The sequence below is a fragment of the Lepidochelys kempii genome, chromosome 2 (assembly GCF_965140265.1).
Source record: "Lepidochelys kempii isolate rLepKem1 chromosome 2, rLepKem1.hap2, whole genome shotgun sequence".
NCBI lineage: Eukaryota > Metazoa > Chordata > Testudines > Cheloniidae > Lepidochelys > Lepidochelys kempii.
Genome location: NC_133257.1, coordinates 75,067,695 through 75,087,757, shown reverse-complemented (window position 1 = coordinate 75,087,757; position 20,063 = coordinate 75,067,695). Strand labels below are relative to the sequence as shown.

Below are 20,063 nucleotides of genomic sequence, written 5' to 3'. Positions count from 1 at the left end.
CATCTAAAGAATGAAGAAAGCTAGTGAAACAGCTAGTGAGGAGGAGAGGGAAGAAATATAGTGCACTGGCTTGTATGCATGCCACTACCTTCGAATAAACAGCATCTCCCAGGGCCTGATCCAGAGCCCACTGAAGACTATGGGAATCTTTCCATTGACCTAAATGGACTTTGGCTCATTAGACCCCTAAAGAAAGGAGTGGAGGGAGGAAAAAGTTAAGAATATTTGATTGTAAGTGGTAAGGTTTTGTTTTGCACTTCCTGTAGTTTCAATGTAACAACCATTTGCACCTTACTTGTCCACATTACTTTTACCTTCCTTGTTCCTCCCAGAAATCACCTGCTAAGAAGCTAACTAATGCACTTAGCAAGTCTTTAAGCTGTGCTTCCAGTCGTGAACCTTTGCACCCAATGTTCCCTGACCAGCCTGAAAAACCTCTAAACCTGGCTCATATTGTGTAAGTATCTGTGTGCTGTAGAGAAAGTAACCTTTGTTCCAGTTGACATGTACAGACTGTATCTCCAATGGCTCTGGAGGCATTGCATGATGGCTGTTTCATGTCTCATGCAATGAATCAACTGCTTTGTATAAAATCACAAGAAGGGGCTTTCTGTTAGCATGAATTTACCTTGGTGTGCCAGGCCACATTTAAACTATTGAAAAAACATATGGATGGTGATACATACAGGTGACACAGATATGGGACACAGTCATAAGTGGGGAGAGAAGAGAGTGAAAGTATTTAAATTTTGTGTAGTTTTCATGGTTTAGTACATTTAGATATATTCACGATTCAGCTCTCTGGATTTATTCTCATGAGTCTCCAGACTTCAACGTAACACTGTATTGTCTTGAACTAAGGTGCCAGACAAGAGGTGAAATCCTGGCCCTCTTGAAGTCAATGGCAAAGTTCTCAATGACTTAATGGAACCAGAATTTCACCCATCAAGTCTTAAAACAATGCAGCTGAATTTTCATCTTATTCTAATCTTGGATTTCAGTTTATTGATCCTTTTTAATTTACTCAATATTGTAGTTTGTCTCTAAGTTTTCCCTTTCACTCTCTTTTTTTATTTAAAGTTTATCAATTGGTCATGCTTTCCTCCCTACCGGTCAAAGCAGAAAGAAGGCTAGATTTGCATACAATGGGGAAATTGCCACTTCAGATGATATGCATTCATTGAAGGGCCTCCATCTGGGCTGGTAGTAGATCAAATATTTGTCATCTGGTTAGGTGACATTGACTTCTCTGGTGACCTGTGCTTTCTTGGTCTCATTTGACCTAAAAGTGACACGCTTTCCCAGGAATTCACAGCAAAACTAAAGTAACAATTGGAAAAAGGTTCCAAAGCAATTAGATGTGCTGAAATGATTTTAAAGACATTTTATTTTAAAATACTTCTCATGAAAAGTGCTGCAAGCATTGTTATTAAAAAAAAAAAAGTCAGTCTTTTAACCACCTTCATCATGCTGCTGACTGAAGCAGTGCAGGCAAAAACCATAAAGGCTGTGGGAACCCTTTCTTAACCTGCTTCGACATTTTAAAACTAAATCATGCTGATGATGGTCTTTGGGTGGTCATAATGGGAGTTTTCCAACGCAGCACGACTGTCCCTCTTTTTTTAAAATGTGAGGTATCTCAGACAGATGTTTAATTTTGTGTGATGGTTACAACTGATTATCTCTTAAAATAAATGTACTGCTTTGATCATAAGGATAGAATAGTGGCAGATTGTACCAAGAAACAGAATTAGATGGATTTGCTCAGATACCATGATGATCAGCATGGTATAAAAGCCGAGAGACATGGATGGATAGATAATAATTTCACATGCAGAAATTGGGCATACATCAGAGAGATAGAAAGAGAGATCATGAAAGTAAAATTACAGCCTCTTCCTCATGCTATCTAGAGTTTTTGATTGTGGGACATTAATACTGGCTCCAGTAGGAGGATCTACCTGTATTCTGACATGAGAGACAAGGTAGATGAAGTAGTATCTTTTGTTGGATCATCTTCCAACAACGTGGTCTAATAAAAGATATATTACCTTGCCTATCTTGTCTCTCTCGTATCATGGGACCAACATGGCTACAACACCACTTCAAACAACAACAATGAAAAACCTTTTAAAATAAATTTGTTTCACAGAATGATTGTAGTACCCTGCAGCAACACTGCAAACATATATTCTTAGATAGCAAATAACATGGATTATTATGAAGGAATTCAAACAAAGGGAAAGATACAGTAATTGAATAGGATCTGTTCCAAAATCTTTGCTGTAAAATTAGGATCTAGTCTTCATTCTAAATACATAGATATAATTTAGTGTGAATGGATATGAGGATGAGAGACCATCTATTTTGTTTTATAGTACAGTTTCTCACTTTAAATTGAAAGCAATATAACTGTATTGAGTATAATGATGAATGAAAAACGTGCAAGTCGTGGAAATAGCAGGCTCTACAGTGTAATTCACATAAATTAACTGAGGGGAAAGATATGCTACAGTAACTCATTGAGAATATCGTCTTGCTGGCACAATTTTTATTTTTAAATATAATGGAAGATAAAAGGTATCAGGAGAAACAGATCTGGGCAAGAATCCAAGCAAAGGGATTTTTTTCCATATACATTTAATGGTAGACTTCCTATGACAAAGGAGTCCTCTGTTCTCAATAGTTGCTACTTTAAATAAGGACAGAGACCTTCTGTATTGCTGTGATTTTTTTAAAATGGTAGTAACCCTCCTTTTCATTGTACCCCTTCTCATCTTGGAGTACCCAGAGCCAAAGATCTGTCTAATTTTTCAATGTTATGGACCCAACTCAACATTTATAAATGAAACTGCAATATAAGGCAAAACATATCAAATATACATGTCTACAGACCATTCACAATGATGCAAGAAATAATAATGTGTGTTATGATAGTCCTAGAGGGGGAATCTCATGACTGAGATTTAAGCTGATGCAGGGCCTTTTTGTGGTATTCTTGTCTACCACAAACATAATTGCCAACCAAAAAGCCCCAAATATAAAGAGATTCAATAGCATAACTAGCATCATAGTGAGATTCTCAAGTGCACTCAACAGTGGTCTGCCTTTGCTCCCACTGAAGTCAATGAGGCCAGCACTGAAAACTTTCGGAAATCTCATCCATAATTTTGTCATTTAGTATGTTACACTATATGCTACTTCTGGGGGCATTCTGTGCCAAAAAAATTAAAAATTCTGCACACAATATTTTAAAATTCTGCAAATTTTGTCAAAACAACATTACATAATCACACCAGTTTCAATTATTTTGGTAATTTATTTCAAAATACCTGTCAGCAAGTATGTCTGTAACAATAGAGACAAACACAAATTCCCCCAGGAGTGGAGAGTTAAAGAAGCCCCTATGATAACCCAGTTCCTGTTTCTCTGCCCCCAGAGCCCAGCCAGGGGGCCAAACACCCACAACCCCTCCCCTCCAGAACCCAGTCGTCAGGTCCCCCCAGCCTAGGTAACAGCACCCCTCCCCCCAGAGCACAGCCGTGGCACCCCCAGCCCAGACACCCACCACTTACCCCTCAGAGTCCAGGGAGGCAGAGGGAGAAACAGCCCGATGCTGAGTCTCGGGCTTATGTGGAGTTTCCTGCGCGCCACTGTCTCCTTCCCTTAAGGCATGCGGGGAACTGTAGCTGCCAGGAATCCTCTAACTCCCTCCTCTCCCCCTGACAGTGTCATCTATGTGTGAGCTGGGCTATGCCAGGTCCAGGGACCCCAAGTGGCGGCCAGCAGCGCTGCAGCCCATTTCTATAGGGGCAAAGAAACTTCTGCAAAATTCTGCATTGGGCAGTGGCATAGAATTCTCCCAGGAGTAATATATATAGGTAGATAGGCTTGGCAGAATTTTATTTTTATTTTTTTATAATAACTAAAAATATTGGTTTATTTTTAAGCATTTTTTCTATTTTTATCAATTTACATTTTCACGGTTATGGGAAATTAAAGGGGGAGACAACAATTATTTATTGAGAATAGATATGGAGATTCAAAAAGTTAAAGATTTGTCACCATTAACACTCAAATTCTCTACATCACATGTCAAAATAAACAAGGTAAATATCCTTAAATCAAATGCTAATAAGTTCTCAAGCAGCATATTTCTTTCTTTGCCCACCTATAAATTTCCATTATTATAGATGGAAATATTTTTTGTTCATTTGTGTGTGTACAATAAAATGGACATTTACCAATGTTTCTAATCTAATCCTTCCAAGCCTATATATAAAGCTGTCTGAATATCTGATGTATGTTTTTGTTTTCCTTGCAGTACCAAAAAGTAAACAAAAATTGTTTGGGGTCAAATGAAACACTTTATCCAACCCAAAATAAAATGTGTTATTTTTTTCAGCTTTTTTAAATTATTTTTAAAATAAAATGTAAGTAAATTTCAAAATGAAGAAAAGTCATTTCAAATCAAAAAATCAAAACATTTCATTCTGAAAATTTGAAATGTTTTTGATTGTTTTTGATTTTTTTCAATTTTTTTTGACATTTCAACAAATATGACTTGTATTGTTCTTTTAATACAAGACTGTTCCATGTTCATGGGTCAACCTCTATATACTCAGGAAGTTGTAAATTCCATAAACAGCTGCAGAGCTAAAAAATATGCATCCAAGATTAGAATTTGTCCTTGATTTTCTAAAAAGTCTGCTATACACAGTTCTGTCACCCCAAATGTCCACTTTGTGTATTTAAACACACACATAGTGTTAAAGCTGAACTTGAGAAAAGTGATGACAAATACTCTGCAGAGCGCAGCAGTAGCTTTAAGGAGCTCACCCTGGCAAAGCCTGAATTGGTTTCAATGCCAGTTTTCTTGATTTGAGAATTGACAAGAAAACAATGGCCTGTTTTTATCCATATACATTTCAAAATGCCATCTTTATTAATGGTCTCTTTTTTTCAATTTCATTTTGGCTGCCAAAGAGATACCTGGTAAGTATTTTGTTCTCCTTTAGTACATTTTCATTGTTGTTCAAAGAATGTTTAGCAGAGTCCAGCACCAAGTGTGTAATAATCTTTGAATAGTCCAGTGTTTTCGTTGTCCAGATAAAGAATAAAATGCAGAATATATATAAATCTCATGTAGCTGATATGAAATGCTAACTAATACCGCTGTTCACTGGCAATACATAAATTTCCAGTTTAAAATTCCCAGGCAATTAGTATCTTACCAACTAAACAAACTGCAAAAAGATGAGATTTTTTTTCACCCTCTAATCTCAGTTTCAGTAACAATAGTAAGTAACCATATCAGGCAGAAAAGTCAATGTATTTTTTTTTAAGTTGACAATGTCCCTTTAAAATGATTACAGTACATTATTTTAAAGCCGAGATGGCAGCAGGGGTTTAAAGTCTGTTGATAGAGGTTCGCCATTTTTGTACTAATTATATTTTATGGGGCATTTCAGTGGACTTGGTAAAAATTCTGCACAATAAATTATTTTTCCAGAGTAGGAAAAAGAATCAAGTAAATGGCTCAAAATGTGCCTCAGAACATATAAAAACCTGATGTTCATCTATCTCATTCCTGTTATGGCTTTTTATCCCCTGTTTTTAAAAGAAACAAATAACCCTTTAGTTTGGAGTGATTGGTTATTTATAGCAGAAGATATTTGCTGTCCCTTTACCGTGAGCAAGAATATCATTAATCTCTGTGTAAATACTGTTGCTGATGGTTTGTTAAATACAAATAAAATATGCTTAGCTATTTTGCCTTCTTTTAGGCCTCCCAGACCTGTAACCAGCATGAATGATACGCTATTCTCCCACTCTGTTCCCTCAGGAAATACTTTCACAAACAGAAGGTGAGAGCTCATCCTTTCTTACTTTTAAAACAACTCACGTGAATGGAAAATAAATCCCCGATTTGTTAGGTTCTTTGCATTTTACTCAATGAAAATGTTAGTAGAACACGGTCTCAGAAATATTCCAACCTTTTGTGGATTGAGTTTCAGTTATTCAGATGGGAAGGCCACATTTTAAATGCGTGCCCCTGAATTTGGGCACCCAGTTCCATGTTGGCATGCTTACATGGGCACTTAAGATGCTACAGTGCATGTTTGGGTGCCTAATTTTCATTGTTAATGCTCAAATGTAGAATTGGGCACCCTGATTTTTATATGCTGATGTTTGAAAATTGGACCTCAGATCCTAAGTCATTTGGCAGTGTTGGGCAGGGAGTAGAAATTGGAATGTGAGGGTGCACATTGCGTTAACAAGTTAGTAACTTGTTATCTTTGGGGATCTGAGTTAAAATTTCAGCCATGTCATTAATGGAAATGAGTTTGGTGTTCTAATTTAGATCACAGAAACTCTTTGGAGGATAAGTAAAAGAAAAGGAATTCCTTGAATTTTTAGTATACTGCATAATTAATCTAGCAAGCATTTAAAATTTTGCGTAGGGCTTATAAAAGTTGGTCAGGATAGTTTTTATGTAATATATAGAGAGTATATTTAGGATCCATGGATATGTTTCTTATACCCAGTGTTCACTTGGTATTACTAGAGATTGAATTGAGTCAAGACCACCTGGAACAAGCACCCCTGAACTGGGGCGGGGGGAGAATTCAAATCCAGATCTGAACTTGATAAGTTCATTTATAGTATTCATTGCAAAGCCTTGTAACATAGAATACCAAATGGAATGAAACTGCAGCTACATATTGACTCAATCCCCCTATGGCCCAGAAATGTAGTTTAACCATTGGCACTACTCTGCAAATATAGTAGTGACCTCAAGGCTTCTGATTGGCTCACTCATACAGCCAGTAGAGGGCAGGACCATGTTAAGTCAATGTTTGGAAAGATGTTGAGACATTCCTTTACCTGTTAAACAAATCAGAGAGGTCCCTTCCAACCCTGATATTCTATGATTAAAGGCCACAACAAAGAAAGAAGTGTCTTGAAATAGGGTGGCCCTTTAGGAAACAAAGCAGAAAAGAACAGTCTAAACACATCGTTCCCAGAGAAAAGGGGTATGTAACCCCATACACCGTTATATGCCCAAGCAGTCAAAATATCTGGGCAGCATTTACTACCAATTACATAATCTACAGAAAAAAACTGTAAGTAAATGGTCATAGTCAGGATACTGGAAGGAGAAGCACTTCTCACTCTAATGGAGAAGGTAAGCAAAGTGTAACCTTTGGCTGCATCTGATTGAATTGCTCTTGCTTTAGGTTTCAGTGCTCAGAGACCTAAAATTACCAACTATAATCTTGGTAACATAGGTATTCATGGTTATTCTTTCAGGACTGAAAACAAAGCCAAAGTATATCACACTACAGTATAGTCTCAAGAATAAAGATGTTTTGCTCTCCTAATAATTAACTTTTTGTTATCTGTAAACTATCATTGTTACTAAAGTGTATGCAGCCACCAAGAAATCACAATGCTCAATCAGCAACGCAGGGTGCATAGTATTTTAAGACAGGTGCCCAATAGATGATTTTTAGTTACAATATTTACAGTGAAAAGAAAAGGAGTACTTGTGGCACCTTAGCGACTAACCAATTTATTAGAGCATAAGCTTTCGTGAGCTACAGCTCACTTCCTCAGATGCATATCGTGCATCTGAGGAAGTGAGCTGTAGCTCACGAAAGCTTATGCTCTAATAAATTGGTTAGTCGCTAAGGTGCCACAAGTACTCCTTTTCTTTTTGCGAATACAGACTAACACGGCTGTTACTCTGAAACCTGTCAATATTTACAGTGGTATTTATTGTGCTACATCTTTCATTTTATACAAAGAATTACTGATACCTTTTTTGCTTTAGTTTCTTTGTTAATTCAAGTCCTTGTCTTTCATTATCAGGATCAAATGAAGGTACATTTCTGGCACTTTAGAATTCCTTTTCTCCTGGAGGAAGGGAGTGTCCTTTACACATGAAATCAGGACTTATCAATGGAAAATGCCCTGCAGGACATGAGGAATTTTAAAAGCCAGAGTTCTAGATAGACCTTTTGGTAGGTGGATAATATGGCATCTTTCTATTATGAAATGTTCTTGTGATGTCATGGACATTCCTGGTTATTTTAGAGTTAACAATGCCCTGAAATGTAAAATAATATCCTATATTAAGCCTCTCATAACTTTCTGCATTGCAACTTGTTTTTGTTTTCAACCCTAATTCATTTGAATCATATCTTTTTTATTTTGTTTAAAAAAAACAGTATTCTATCTAAAATGGTTGTGAATTGAACACACTGACTCCACTGTCAGCCTGCTAATTTGTGTATTTGCATAGGATATTAACAAGGTTTCATTGTTTGAATTATTCAGGTTACTTGAGGGTATAAATGTAGCCAGTCCTGTAGCAGATGAGCATTCTCTTATAAAGCTGTATGTAGATCAGCTTCACAACAATTCACGGTCAGTATGAGAACACTAAACCACTAATAGCTATAGTTCAATAGCTGATGCACTAAATCATTAGCAATTTAGCAGAATTACCAAAGATTCTTAAAGGAGGATCCTTTATTGATAGAGGACTTACGTGGTTTTAATTAGACTTTGATTAAACTTCACAACTGGCCTTAGAGTTTGCAAAGCTTTCTGGCTTTTGCACAGCACAAATCTTTCAAATGTTTTAATAACTCTAAATAGGACTATGTATGACACATGTATTTTGTTCAAACGGACCTGTACACCTTTAAATTTCCATTTTCAGTATGTACCGCTGCTTTTCCACACTCCACAGGAGCCTGAAAGAGAAGCACATAACAGGTTGAAAACCATCCCAAGTTTCACAATGATCCTGTTCTTCCTCTTCCAGGGTTTTTGCTGCTGGTGACTTCTTTGGATCAATTCCACAATACCCCTTTCTCCTTCTCCTCATACCCCTCCTCCCCCATTGCTCCAAACAGGAATATTTTGCGTTCCTTGTCAAATTGGTCCACAAAGGGAGAGATCCAAATCCTAATGAAGTCAATGGGAGTCTTTCCACTAAAGTCACTGAGCTTTGGATCAGGCCCAGGTGCTTGATCACCGCACCCTTCTTCACCATTCCCTCTCATTTTAACAATCTGAATGAGGCTTTGTTTCATTTGGTACAAAAGAAGGAAGTGGTGCAGCTGGGCAAGACCAGTCTCCCAAATTGTTTTCTGTGGAGTATAGTCACCTCTCATTTTCTGAATCAGTCCTTGAGCATCAGCTATTCTACAGGGAGAAAGCATTGGTGCTGAGACGCTGCTTTTCTGAATACCATGTTCCTCGATCCATATTAGAGTAGTAATAGCACCTTCACTCATTCTCTTAGGTTTTGTTATTAGTGCCCTGGTAAAATCAGTCCTCTTAGGGGAAGTTTTTCCTATCATGCATCAAAAAACAGGTTTTGAAAAGTCTGTTTGCAAGTCTGCCAGCTTAATACTAAATAGTTAGTGATTCATGTTTCAGTCAAAATTGTAAAAACTCACCACTGAATCTCTAGTTGATCATCATAACCCTAAAAGCTATCCTGACTGTTTTCCACAGGCTGTGTTTTCCAATTTGTGGTCACTTTAATGTGTGTTGTGGTCTGGTTCAAACAGTTTTGTAACTTTGAAGAAAGATTTTCACACAAATAGATCCTTTTTACAAAAGGCAATTTATATGGTCCGTCATTTTCAGTATTCCCTTTGCAGTTGTTTCGAGTATTTGTATTAGTGTGCAAGCATTCTCCTTCAGAACCAGCTTCTCAGTTTGCTCCATCCCCCAGTGCATCTAGAATCCTGAGTGCATGACATCAAAGTCCTTTGCTTACAGAAATGAATGTGGCATCATACATTCATCACTATGTCATCCTAATTGCTGGATTAAATGAGACAGAGAAAATGCACTGGGAAGGAGCAAACCTTTGTTAAAGAAAAATTATGAAGAACATCTGAAAGATAAAATGGATGTTTTTCATTGTCTGCTATTTGAGATGGGATCGAGCCATGAAGTTTGGATTCATAATCAAGCTTTTCCAACATTCAAAGGTGTTCAGATTCAGGTTTTTGATTCAACCAGTTTTCAACTGATCTATTAGTTTCTCTAAGCCACCCCAGAACAAAAGCCCCTCTTAGATTCATTTAAACTGTCCTAGTTTGGGCCACAATGGCCATCTGAGAGCAGCAGCTGGAGTAGGCCTTATGCCAGCTGTGAAATCTGTCATAAGGTACCACCAATGGTGCCATTTGTAGCTATAAAATGTATCAAAAATACTGTGCTCAGATAATTTTTTTACTCTTCTTTGTGCAGTGCAGGAGCCACATTCAAATACCATATTTTAAAAATAGGGAACAAATAACCAAGCACACATTGTGACCATCTGATATAAACATAGTCATTAGTTGTGCTGCCAACTCACAAATAATTAAAACCACAAGTCCTATATTTTCCTTGCTTGGCTAACATTCTTTTGTTGTGATCTGGGGCTACCTGGAGGGCTGCAAAATAATTTAGTGGCTTCACTTGTAGTGCAGTAATCAGGGAAATGTTAATGTACAGTGGGAAATACCCATATAAATTCAATGAACTGAATATCTGGCCTAGTGTAAAAATAAGTAAATTGGGCATTACAGAGCCTGTTGGCCAATTCAGGGTGGATAACTTTAAACACTGTTTCAACTTAATTAAAATCTATTTATTTTTTTCCTCTGGGTAGCTCTGCACTCTATCTGCGGTCTATTGGTGCTGATCCAAGGTGTTCAGAAACCATGGTGAGGGGTGCAATAGCTCTCTTGCTCTTTCTTTCTCTGTATATATCTGTTTCCCTGGAATTATCAGTGTACAGGGCTTGGGGAAGGGGCAAGTACCAGAATGATTAACTACATTCCCTCCCCCCCCCCCCCGTAAGTTGTTCCTTCTTTAAAAAACTAGGACTGGAGTGAATGGGAGCTAGTCAACACATTATGATTAACTTTAAATTGGCTGCAATTGTGTGTCAGATTAAAACTTGTCATGGTGGTATCAGTTGCCCAAATCCTGGATGAAGTCACAGGGTAATTACTGTTGAGTCATTGTGGCAGGTGCCTCTTGTTAACTCCAAACAGGATATAAAAGGTGTTGGATAGTCCCTCTAGGCAGAAGTAATTGGGGCAGATGAGGTCAAGTACAGACATGTGCAAGCACACACAAAGGTTAGGCTAAGGTATATTGGCTACCGGTGATGTCTGAGTTACCTCCTTTTGGAGGTCTGGTCACTTGAACTATATATAGTCTTTAGATGTTCTGTTCAACACAGGGTGGAAATCCTCTTGCCAATTCTCTGGTCAAATTGGCCAATGATCAGCCTGCTGATGGAAAGGTTTGTAAATTCTGATTGTGTATATAGCTAAATACAACCTAAAAATGGTGCCATCTGTGTAAATGTGAGATCATTTAGGAAGTTACTTCTGCTCAAAATTAGGTTTTTACCCCTCCTTTTGGTGGAAAATCATTTTTTAGTAACTCATTTTCCTCTCTTAGCAAACTCTGTTTTTGTATTCAGTGTTCTTAGCTATACTTTATAATGTATGGTATCCTGGAGTTCTCAAGCATGTGTATATATTTACTGGAAATACAGTACTTAATAATTTCACAACTTCCGTTGTTGCTCATGCTTCTTCACACTGATGCACCCTGTGCTGCCTTTTTTCTACTAAATCTATATGAGCAAATTCGGAGAGTTGAAGTGGATGTGTGGTTGTATATACATACTGTGTACTAAGATACCTATGCTAGATAAATGCACATCCTAGATATCCTCTCATCTATACATCTGTTGAGAGAGATGAGAGGATATCTGGGTCCTATATTTGTCTAGCATATGCAGAACAGAACACAGCACTTCCAAGATGAATGGAAAGAGGTAGAAAGATAATGTAGTGTACTGTATTGTCTGATAAAACATGTGATTTGTGTAATAAGGAGGGTGGGGACACAACCAATTTGAAATCTAGTGAATTTAAAAAGATTTATAAGTTTGATTTTCTTTTACCCTTGAGTTCCACAGCTGTTTGTGATTTTGCAGTTACATTTTCTTCTTTTTACAAATGTTTTTCTCTTCCCATTGTTGTGTAAAAGCCTCACATATGTGGGAAACTGACAGACACAGGCTTTCTTGTGCAAATCCTTAAACACATGAGTAACCTCACTCTTGCAAATATGCACATTTTCAGTGTGTCTTTCAGTGTTTGCAGGACCAGGCACCTAACTGGCTATAAACAAAGGGCCAGGTTCTCTCCCTATCTTCTGTCCACTTTGCACTGAGTAAGGAGGGGCACAGTGTGGCAGAATCTGGCCCTAACTGGCCTGCTGAGAATTCTGCTGGCATAGAGGAGCTCTCAGCTAGTATAAAATGACATAACTTGTTCTTCTGACAGTTGCCTCTCCCGATCCTGGTGTAGTCAGAAGGGGATGTATTGGAGGTAAAGTGGAGTTCACCTGCACTTTGCCTGTCTGAACTGATATAAGGTCCCTTGAAAACCATAATCAGCTGGGGTAAGTTAGCACTTCGGCACTTATGAAAGTATCCCCCATAGCCTCAAGTTGGCCTCTAAGTCTACTTTCCCATTTTGCACATGCAAAAATAGGAGACACCTGTTTTGTGTTTGTGAATCCCACGTCTGGCTCATGAATTATGTAGCTGGGCATCCAGCTGCCCAATTTCCCTGTGAAAAATGGGTGTAAGCTCACTTTTATAGGCAAAATCAGTTGTGCACCCAATAGTGGGCACTCAGAATTGGAAGCTGAAAGTTCAGCCCTAAAAGATACTTTTTGGGGGCTCTGTGGTGCTTTTTAAAACATTATACTTCTATATGGATGATCTAAATAAGAGAGTCTTCTGTGGACCCTCTGGCAAGCCATGGGACAGGGAGGGCATCAAGGGTGGGGCTGCAGTATGTAGCATTGTAGAGATTTTGGTCAGTGCTGTGGTCCATAGGCAGTGAGAGACCGGCTGCTGTAACTTAGACAAACTTGCTCCAGGGAAGCGTAAGTTACACTGGAGCCTTCTCCAGCCCCATATTGGGAGAGCACAAAGATGGTTTCAAGCCACCCTGGGCTGCAAGTTTTGTGCTACCCCTCTTAGTGATGAAGCACAGAATCTCACCACTGAGGGGTGTTTAACTGGTGTTTCAAACCATGTTAGCTACCTGATTTTTAAAAGTATCTTTTTGTCATCTAGATGGAGCCAGTGCATGGAGAAATCAAGTCATGTCACCGTGTCATGGCTAGAAATCCCCCAGGGCAGTAGGTCACTAAAATTTTTCCCAGGGTTATTCCCTCCAGAAGGGTAAAAAGAGAGGGTCAGGAACTTCTCTAGCAATATCAGTTACTGCCATTTCAGATGTTCTACAAAGTGGGTGTAAGTTCGCTTTTGTAGGCAGAATCGGTTGCCCACCCAATAGTGGGCACTCAAACTGGAAGCTGGAGCTGAAAGTTTGACCCTAAAAGATTCACTTCAGATGTTCTACTAGATGTTTTTAATAAAAATAATTACAATTAGCTGCCATTTTTCAGAACCTCAGAAGGGGAATTTTTTCTTGTTCTTTCCTTTGTCAGATAATGTTCATTGCTCTGTTTTAGTGCCGGCACCTGCCCATTATATAGTCATTTTGGAACAGTATTGTTCATTGTCATTGCTTTGCTGCTGCTTTTCTTGCATCTGACCCAGTGAATGGTAAAACATTTAGGGTGCGGTTCTGTCTCCAGTTAAGTCAATGAAAGTTTTGCTGTTGACTTCAGTGGAACCAGAATTTCATCATTAATTTTCTTAGATATCTAGTTTTAAGAGTTAGGATGAAGGGCAGAGCTAGTGCAAATATGTATTTTTATCAAGATGACTGGCAAAGAGGGTGGCGGAAAAGTTGGTGAAAGCACAGAGTTTAGTTTTCCATAATAGATGAATGCTTCATCTTTTGAGTTATTGAGTGGCATGGTACCATTTCTGTCCTTTTTAATGCATTTTTTCTTCCATAACTAGAAATGAAATGCAGTGAAAATTGTAGCCTTCCAGCATTTATCTGGAATTTTGGTTGAAACTATAGTAAAGAACAGAATTTTTAGACATGTAGATTAACACAATTTATTGGGGAAGAGTCAACACCGCTTTTGTAAAGGGAAACCGTGCCTCTCCTATCTATTAGAAATCTTTGAGGGGGGTCAACAAACATGTGGGCAAGGGTGATCCAGTGAATACAGTATATTTGGACTTTCAGAAAGCCTTTGACAAGGTCCCTAACCAAAGGCTCTTAAGGAGTCATGGGATAAGAAGGAAGGTCCTCTTATGGATCAGTAACTGGTTAAGACAGGAAGAAATGGGTAGCATACATGGTCAGTTTTCAGGATGGAGAGAGATAAATATTGGATCTGTACAAAATATTCATAAATGATCTGTAAAAGAGGTAAACGGTGAGGTGGCAAAGTTTGCAGATGATACAAAATTACTCAAGATAGTTAAGACCAAAGCAAACAGCGAAGAGTTACAAAGGGATCTCACTAAACTAGTCGACTGTGCAACAAAATGGCAGATGAAATTCAATGTATATAAATGCAAAGTAATGCACGTATAAAATGATGGGGTCTAAATTAGCTGTTACCACTCAATCAAAAGATTTTTTGAGTCATTGTGGATAGTTCTCCGAAAACATCAACTCAGTATGCAGCAGCAATCAAAAAAAGCTCACAGAATATTCGGAACCATTAGGAAAGGGATAGATGATAAGGAACTAAATATATTGCCACTATATAAATGCATGGTACACCCACACCTTGAATACTGTATGCAGTTCTGGTTGCCCCTTTCAAAAAAGATTTATTAGAATTGGAAAAAGTACAGAAAAGAGCAAAAAAAACAATTAAGGGTATGGAACAGCTTCCATATGAGGAGAGATTGAAAAGACTTGGAGTATTCAGCTTGGAAAAGAGACTATTAAGGAGGGATATGATAGAGGTTTATCAAATCGTATATGATGTGGAGAAAGTGAATAAGGAAGTGTTATTTACTCCTTTACGTTACTCAAGAACAAGCGGTCACCCAATGAAACTAACAGGAAGCACATTTAAAACAAACAAAAGGAAGTACTTCACACAACACACAGTCAGCCTGTGGAACTCATTGCCAGGGGATGTGTGAAGGCCAAAACTATAACAGGGTACAAAAAATAATTAAATAAGTTCATGGAGGATAGGTCCGTCCATGGCTCTTAGCCAAGATGATCAGGGATGCAACCATATGCTCTGGATGTCTCCGAGCCTAACTGCCAGATGCAGGGGATGGATCATTTGATGATTGCCCTGTTCTGTTCCTTCCCTTTGAAGCATCTGGCACTGGCAACTCTCAGAAGAAAAGAACGGCCATACTTGGTCAGACTAGTCCATCTAGCCCAGTATCCTATGTTCTTTATAAATATTCCAGTGGGGATTGCGTAAACAGATAGATAAATAGCAAACAATTTTTCTCCTGTGCACAAATGACTTGATCTAGATCCCACTCAGACTGTCATAAAGCAATGAAGTTAGGGTCCTTGGAAACACTCCTTAATTATAATCCTTTGAAAACCTGATTGATGAATGATGACTTAAACTTCCGTATGGGAGCTGATAGAGTGGTGGCAGAGTGGGATAAGACCAGCCTCAGGGAATGATTAATTTGTTATACAGTGGATATTTTTACTCTCCAGATCATCAGAACCTTGTCTACTCATATGTACCACAAGCAGCTGACCCTTTGAGTAGCATTACTATTGTTCTTGGAGAAATCCCTGCAGTGCACTACTCACAGACAGACACAGACAGACAATCTTTGGTCAGAAGATGCCTGAATGTCAGTAGCCAGACCCCAAAGAAGATTGGTGACTAATTCAAATGGAGAGAGAAAAGAAATAATTTTCACAAAAAATGCAACAGCATGAGAGATGAATTAAGATTTAAATCTCTCCATTTTTATCCAGTATCTTCTTTTCTTCCCCGGGCACTCAAGTATTTCAGCATCAGGAAATTACTGTGACCCTTTAAATATTTAAACCTAAAAAGAAAACATGACTGAAAAATGGATTATAATGAAAAATAGCAAATATATTTGATGGCATAAAAAGAACATAGTACCTCTTAAAAATTAAATTGGAGCTACTCCACAGAAGGACAGATTCAATTAGATGTAGACACTTCCTTGGCTACATCCACATTGAGATCCACATATAATACTTCTGGGGACGATGCCCAGAATCTCAGGATTTAAAAACTGACTCCTGTCTTCCCTCCTTCTTGGTCAGTGACAACCACCAGTGCTACCTTTGCTGACTTGGGGAGATGTATGTCTCCACCATATGCTCCACATATAATAGCAAAAAAAGAGAAAACATAATTCAACAGGAATCATTCCAGAAATACCCTGTCCATTGTAGAGGAGTTTTCCCCACTTGATGTAAAGGCTTGGTATGCTAAGATTCAGCATCAAGTATGTAGCTCAAACGTCACCTGAAACTACAGTAGCCTCCAAACAGCCATTTTTTTTATTGAAGCTTGTTTTGTTAGGTTCTTCCGTTGCTGTAGGTATTATAGTTTAGAAGGGGAAGAACCTCGACAAGCTTCTGGCTTTTGGTTCAGCTCAAGGCTCTTGAATGAATTTCCCTGAACTCTCCTTTAATGAACTGCAATCGTCATTGTTTACCCTCTTCATAGTTTTCCTGTCTTATTAACTAGCTCTCCTTACAAGAATAATGAAGTAGAGCAGAACAAATTGCTGGCTAGGGCTGCTCCAGCTTTCTTGAAAGGCAAAGGGTAAGTTAGAGAGTATATTGGTAGCTTGCACTAACACAACTACAGAAAAAAATCTTCTGTCTTTCCCTCACTTTTTTCCTCAAGAAAATTACAATATCTCTATAACCTAACTAACCCACTGAACTAAGTAGGCTTTGTTTAAATGCATATATTTCTATACCTATTATCTTGATCTGACACTTCCAAACATACTTAACTCTTGATTTCAATCTGTTAATCATACGTACGTGTGTGTGTGTGTGTGTGTGTATATACTACATAAATTATTTTTATTATCTATATAATGTGTATTATATATAAAACCTATAATATATTAAAATTGGCAAACTTCATAATCTGTACTATTTTTAAAGTAACTTTCTTTATAGGACTACACATGGCATGATCCTGCCTGGTGCTGAAGCTCCTTCAGCTCCCATTGATTTCAACAGGAGTTGAAGGTGTTCTGCATGTTCTAGCAGGTTCTCTCCATCTTGCAGGATCGGTTGCCTAATCAAGTTCAATTGTACCATTTTAAACAACTAGAGTAAATAAGAATTTCAACACTTCAGTTTTTTTCTAAGAACATTTATTGCTCATTCTTAAATTCCCATTTCACAGTCTTACTTGCTCCTGCTTTTTCTGTTTATTTCTCTCTGTCTGTCCGGATCACACCCTTTCTTTCCCCAACCCTGTTTCAGGTTACAGTACAGCCTCGATGTTGCAGACAGGCTGGCCGATGAACATGTACTCATCGGGTTGTATGTCAACATGCTCCAGAGCAACCCCTCACGGTTAGTGCAGGTTTGGCACCTTTGGGGGTTCTTTAGCAAAGGGGCATTGATCTGCTTAAATTAAATCACAACCCAATGCTCTTAGTATTTCTAACCGCTCTAGCAGAAGCAGATATTTTAAAACATTAATCCAAAGAGTAGATGTTTGTGCTTTCAAGACATGACTCCTCCCAGTGCTGGCGGGTCATGGAATTGCTAGCATTCTTTCTAGGAATGTTAAAGAGCAAAATACTGTAAATATTTGCTTGGCTAAAAATTACCATGCAAACTGGCTTGTGACACAATTTAGGAGTCAGTACTGTACTTGTTGATGGTACATAAACCTATCCACACCAGTGATTTAGAAGCTTTCTCCTTTCAAGGAATTTATTTTTGTGGTGGCACATAATGTGCAGTTCCAGTTTATTGTGTAAGTGAGAAACGGTGGTGGTACAGTCAAAAATAGGAAATGGCTTATTAGCTCATCAGAAGAGCAGCATTGTTTCAGTTGTCTCTTTGTACATAAGTCAGCCATTCTTCTTAAATCTGGCTGTCTTCTGCCATGTATAAGCCTGTGTCTATATATTTTTGCCATTATCTCTAACTCAGAGCAAAGTAGGGCCAGTTTTGAAGCAGGTAAGCTGCATATAGTTCTTTTCTTCTGCCTACTAAACTTTTAATGCTATGTCCACTCAAAAATATCTGCTGCCATCAGGATTGGGATGGTAGCCTCACCACAGGCCAGCCTAGGGTGAGGAAAAGCTGGCCTGCTGTGCGGTGGCAAGGAAACCTTCCTCCCTGCAACTCCACACCAGGAAGATGGGGAGGAGTTTAATATGCAAATACTTATAGATTCTTCTTTGAGTGCTGGTCCCTATTTGTATTCCATATGTATGTGCGCATGTGCACCGTATGCCTGAGACTGGAAATTCTTGCAATTCTGTCCACGCCTGCCCCCTGAATCTCCTCGTGCTCAATACCAACAGTATAAGAGGACGTGCAGACCATCTCTCTCCCTCCAATTCCTTCTTACTGTTTTATGGCCTTAATCCTAATCCTCTGTGTCTGGAGTTACCCTTGTAATGCCTCTGTCTCTGTAAATATAATTGTACACAGTTGGTTAGTGGTTTCATCATGGTTTCTATAGTATTCTACTAGTTAATGTAGCTTAGTATTTTCTCTGTCCCCACTTTTAGAAGCAGGAGTATGCCCAGAATCCCAGGATTTAAAAAGTGACTCTACTGACTTGAGGAGATGCATGTCTCTACCAAGTGCAATATTTGTTGCTCCTTCCCACCTCGGACCGAAGAGCATAGAGGGAAAGGGCTCTACTCCAAGTATTTCATAGTTCCTCCCCAAAAAAGGGGAAGATGAAGGCCCATTCTCAACCTATGTCAGCTAAATATTTTTAATCACAAATTAAAATTCTGCATGGTTACACTGGCATCAGTAATTCTCTCCTTAGAAAAAGACATGTTTCACAGCTCTTGTCATCAAAAAAGCTTACTTTCATGCTCAAATGTTAGTCTCTAAGGTGCCACAAGTACTCCTTTTCTTTTTGCGAATACAGACTAACACGGCTGCTACTCTGAAAATTTTCATGTGGACATTCACTCACCCCACAAAAGGTTCCTCAGATTTCTGCTGGGCCAGGAACGCTATCAGTTCAGGGTACCATGTTTGGGCTGGCAGCAGCATCCAGGGTCTTCATGAAGGTCTTCTCGTTTGTGTTGCTACCACTGAGATAAAATGGCTACACTGTCTTCACATACTTTACTCCGGGGGGAATTCTGTATCACTGCATGTGTGCAGAATTCATGTCCCCTTCAGATTTCTTTGCTTCCCCACAGGAAAATGACTTTCTGAAGGGGAAGCAAAGGGAAGACTCGAGCAGTCACCTGCTCCTCCCCAGCAATGTGGGCATGTCATTTTGGGCACCTGGAGAAGCTGGCAGAGAGGTAAATCACTGCAGGGAGAGGTGCAGGAGGCCAGTGGCTCCTACTCTGTGCCAGGCTCATCTGCTAATCCTGGCTGGGCTGGAGCAGACAGGACTTGCTCTTCCTCTGAAATGAGTGGCCGTAGCCAGATCAGACCCCCACCTAGAAATCTCCCCTGGCTGCAGGAAGCTCCGCGTGCGCACACACACACTCCCCACCCCCGTTGCTCCTCAGCCACACGGGCAGAGGTCACTGTATGGGGAGGTGCTCCCCCGTCCACCCAATCCCTTTGCATCTGGACCCTGCATACCAAGACACCATCCCCTACACACAGAACCCCCCCCCACTGAGCCCCTACACCTGAACCCTCACCCTGCTGAGCCTCACCTCCTGCAGTCAGACCCCCTCCCCCCCCACTGAATGCCATCACCCTTTACCCAGACCACCCCTGCTAGTGAGCCCCCTGCACCCAGACCCCCAACCAGTTGCACCCGGACCCCTCCCCCAGCACACAGGCCCCCCTGCTGAGCCCCATTGCCCCTGCACCTGGAACCCCCCAAAGAGTTCCTGTGCCTCCAGATCCCCTCAC

At 39.3% G+C, this 20,063-nt stretch overlaps 1 protein-coding gene across 21 annotated transcripts in view; it reads left to right on the top strand.

The window, feature by feature from the left end:
* The window catches only part of DTNA (dystrobrevin alpha), a 308,120-nt gene that overhangs the window by 234,638 nt on the left and 53,419 nt on the right, over positions 1–20,063 (top strand). For 10 of the 21 annotated variants that reach the window (XR_012157223.1, XM_073331259.1, XM_073331256.1 and 7 more), the window contains 5 exons: positions 333–457; positions 5,787–5,867; positions 8,344–8,433; positions 16,708–16,785; positions 17,466–17,558. Coding sequence is in view for 19 of the 21 variants with exons in the window: in XM_073331259.1 (XP_073187360.1) it covers positions 333–457; positions 5,787–5,867; positions 8,344–8,433; positions 16,708–16,785; positions 17,466–17,558 (467 nt within the window). In the remaining 2 variants the exon portion in view is untranslated. Of the gene's footprint in view, positions 1–332; positions 458–5,786; positions 5,868–7,875; positions 8,028–8,343; positions 8,434–10,687; positions 10,743–16,707; positions 16,786–17,465; positions 17,559–20,063 lie in introns of those variants that run through there. The other 11 variants (XM_073331258.1, XM_073331273.1, XM_073331264.1 and 8 more) reach the window with 8 other exon arrangements.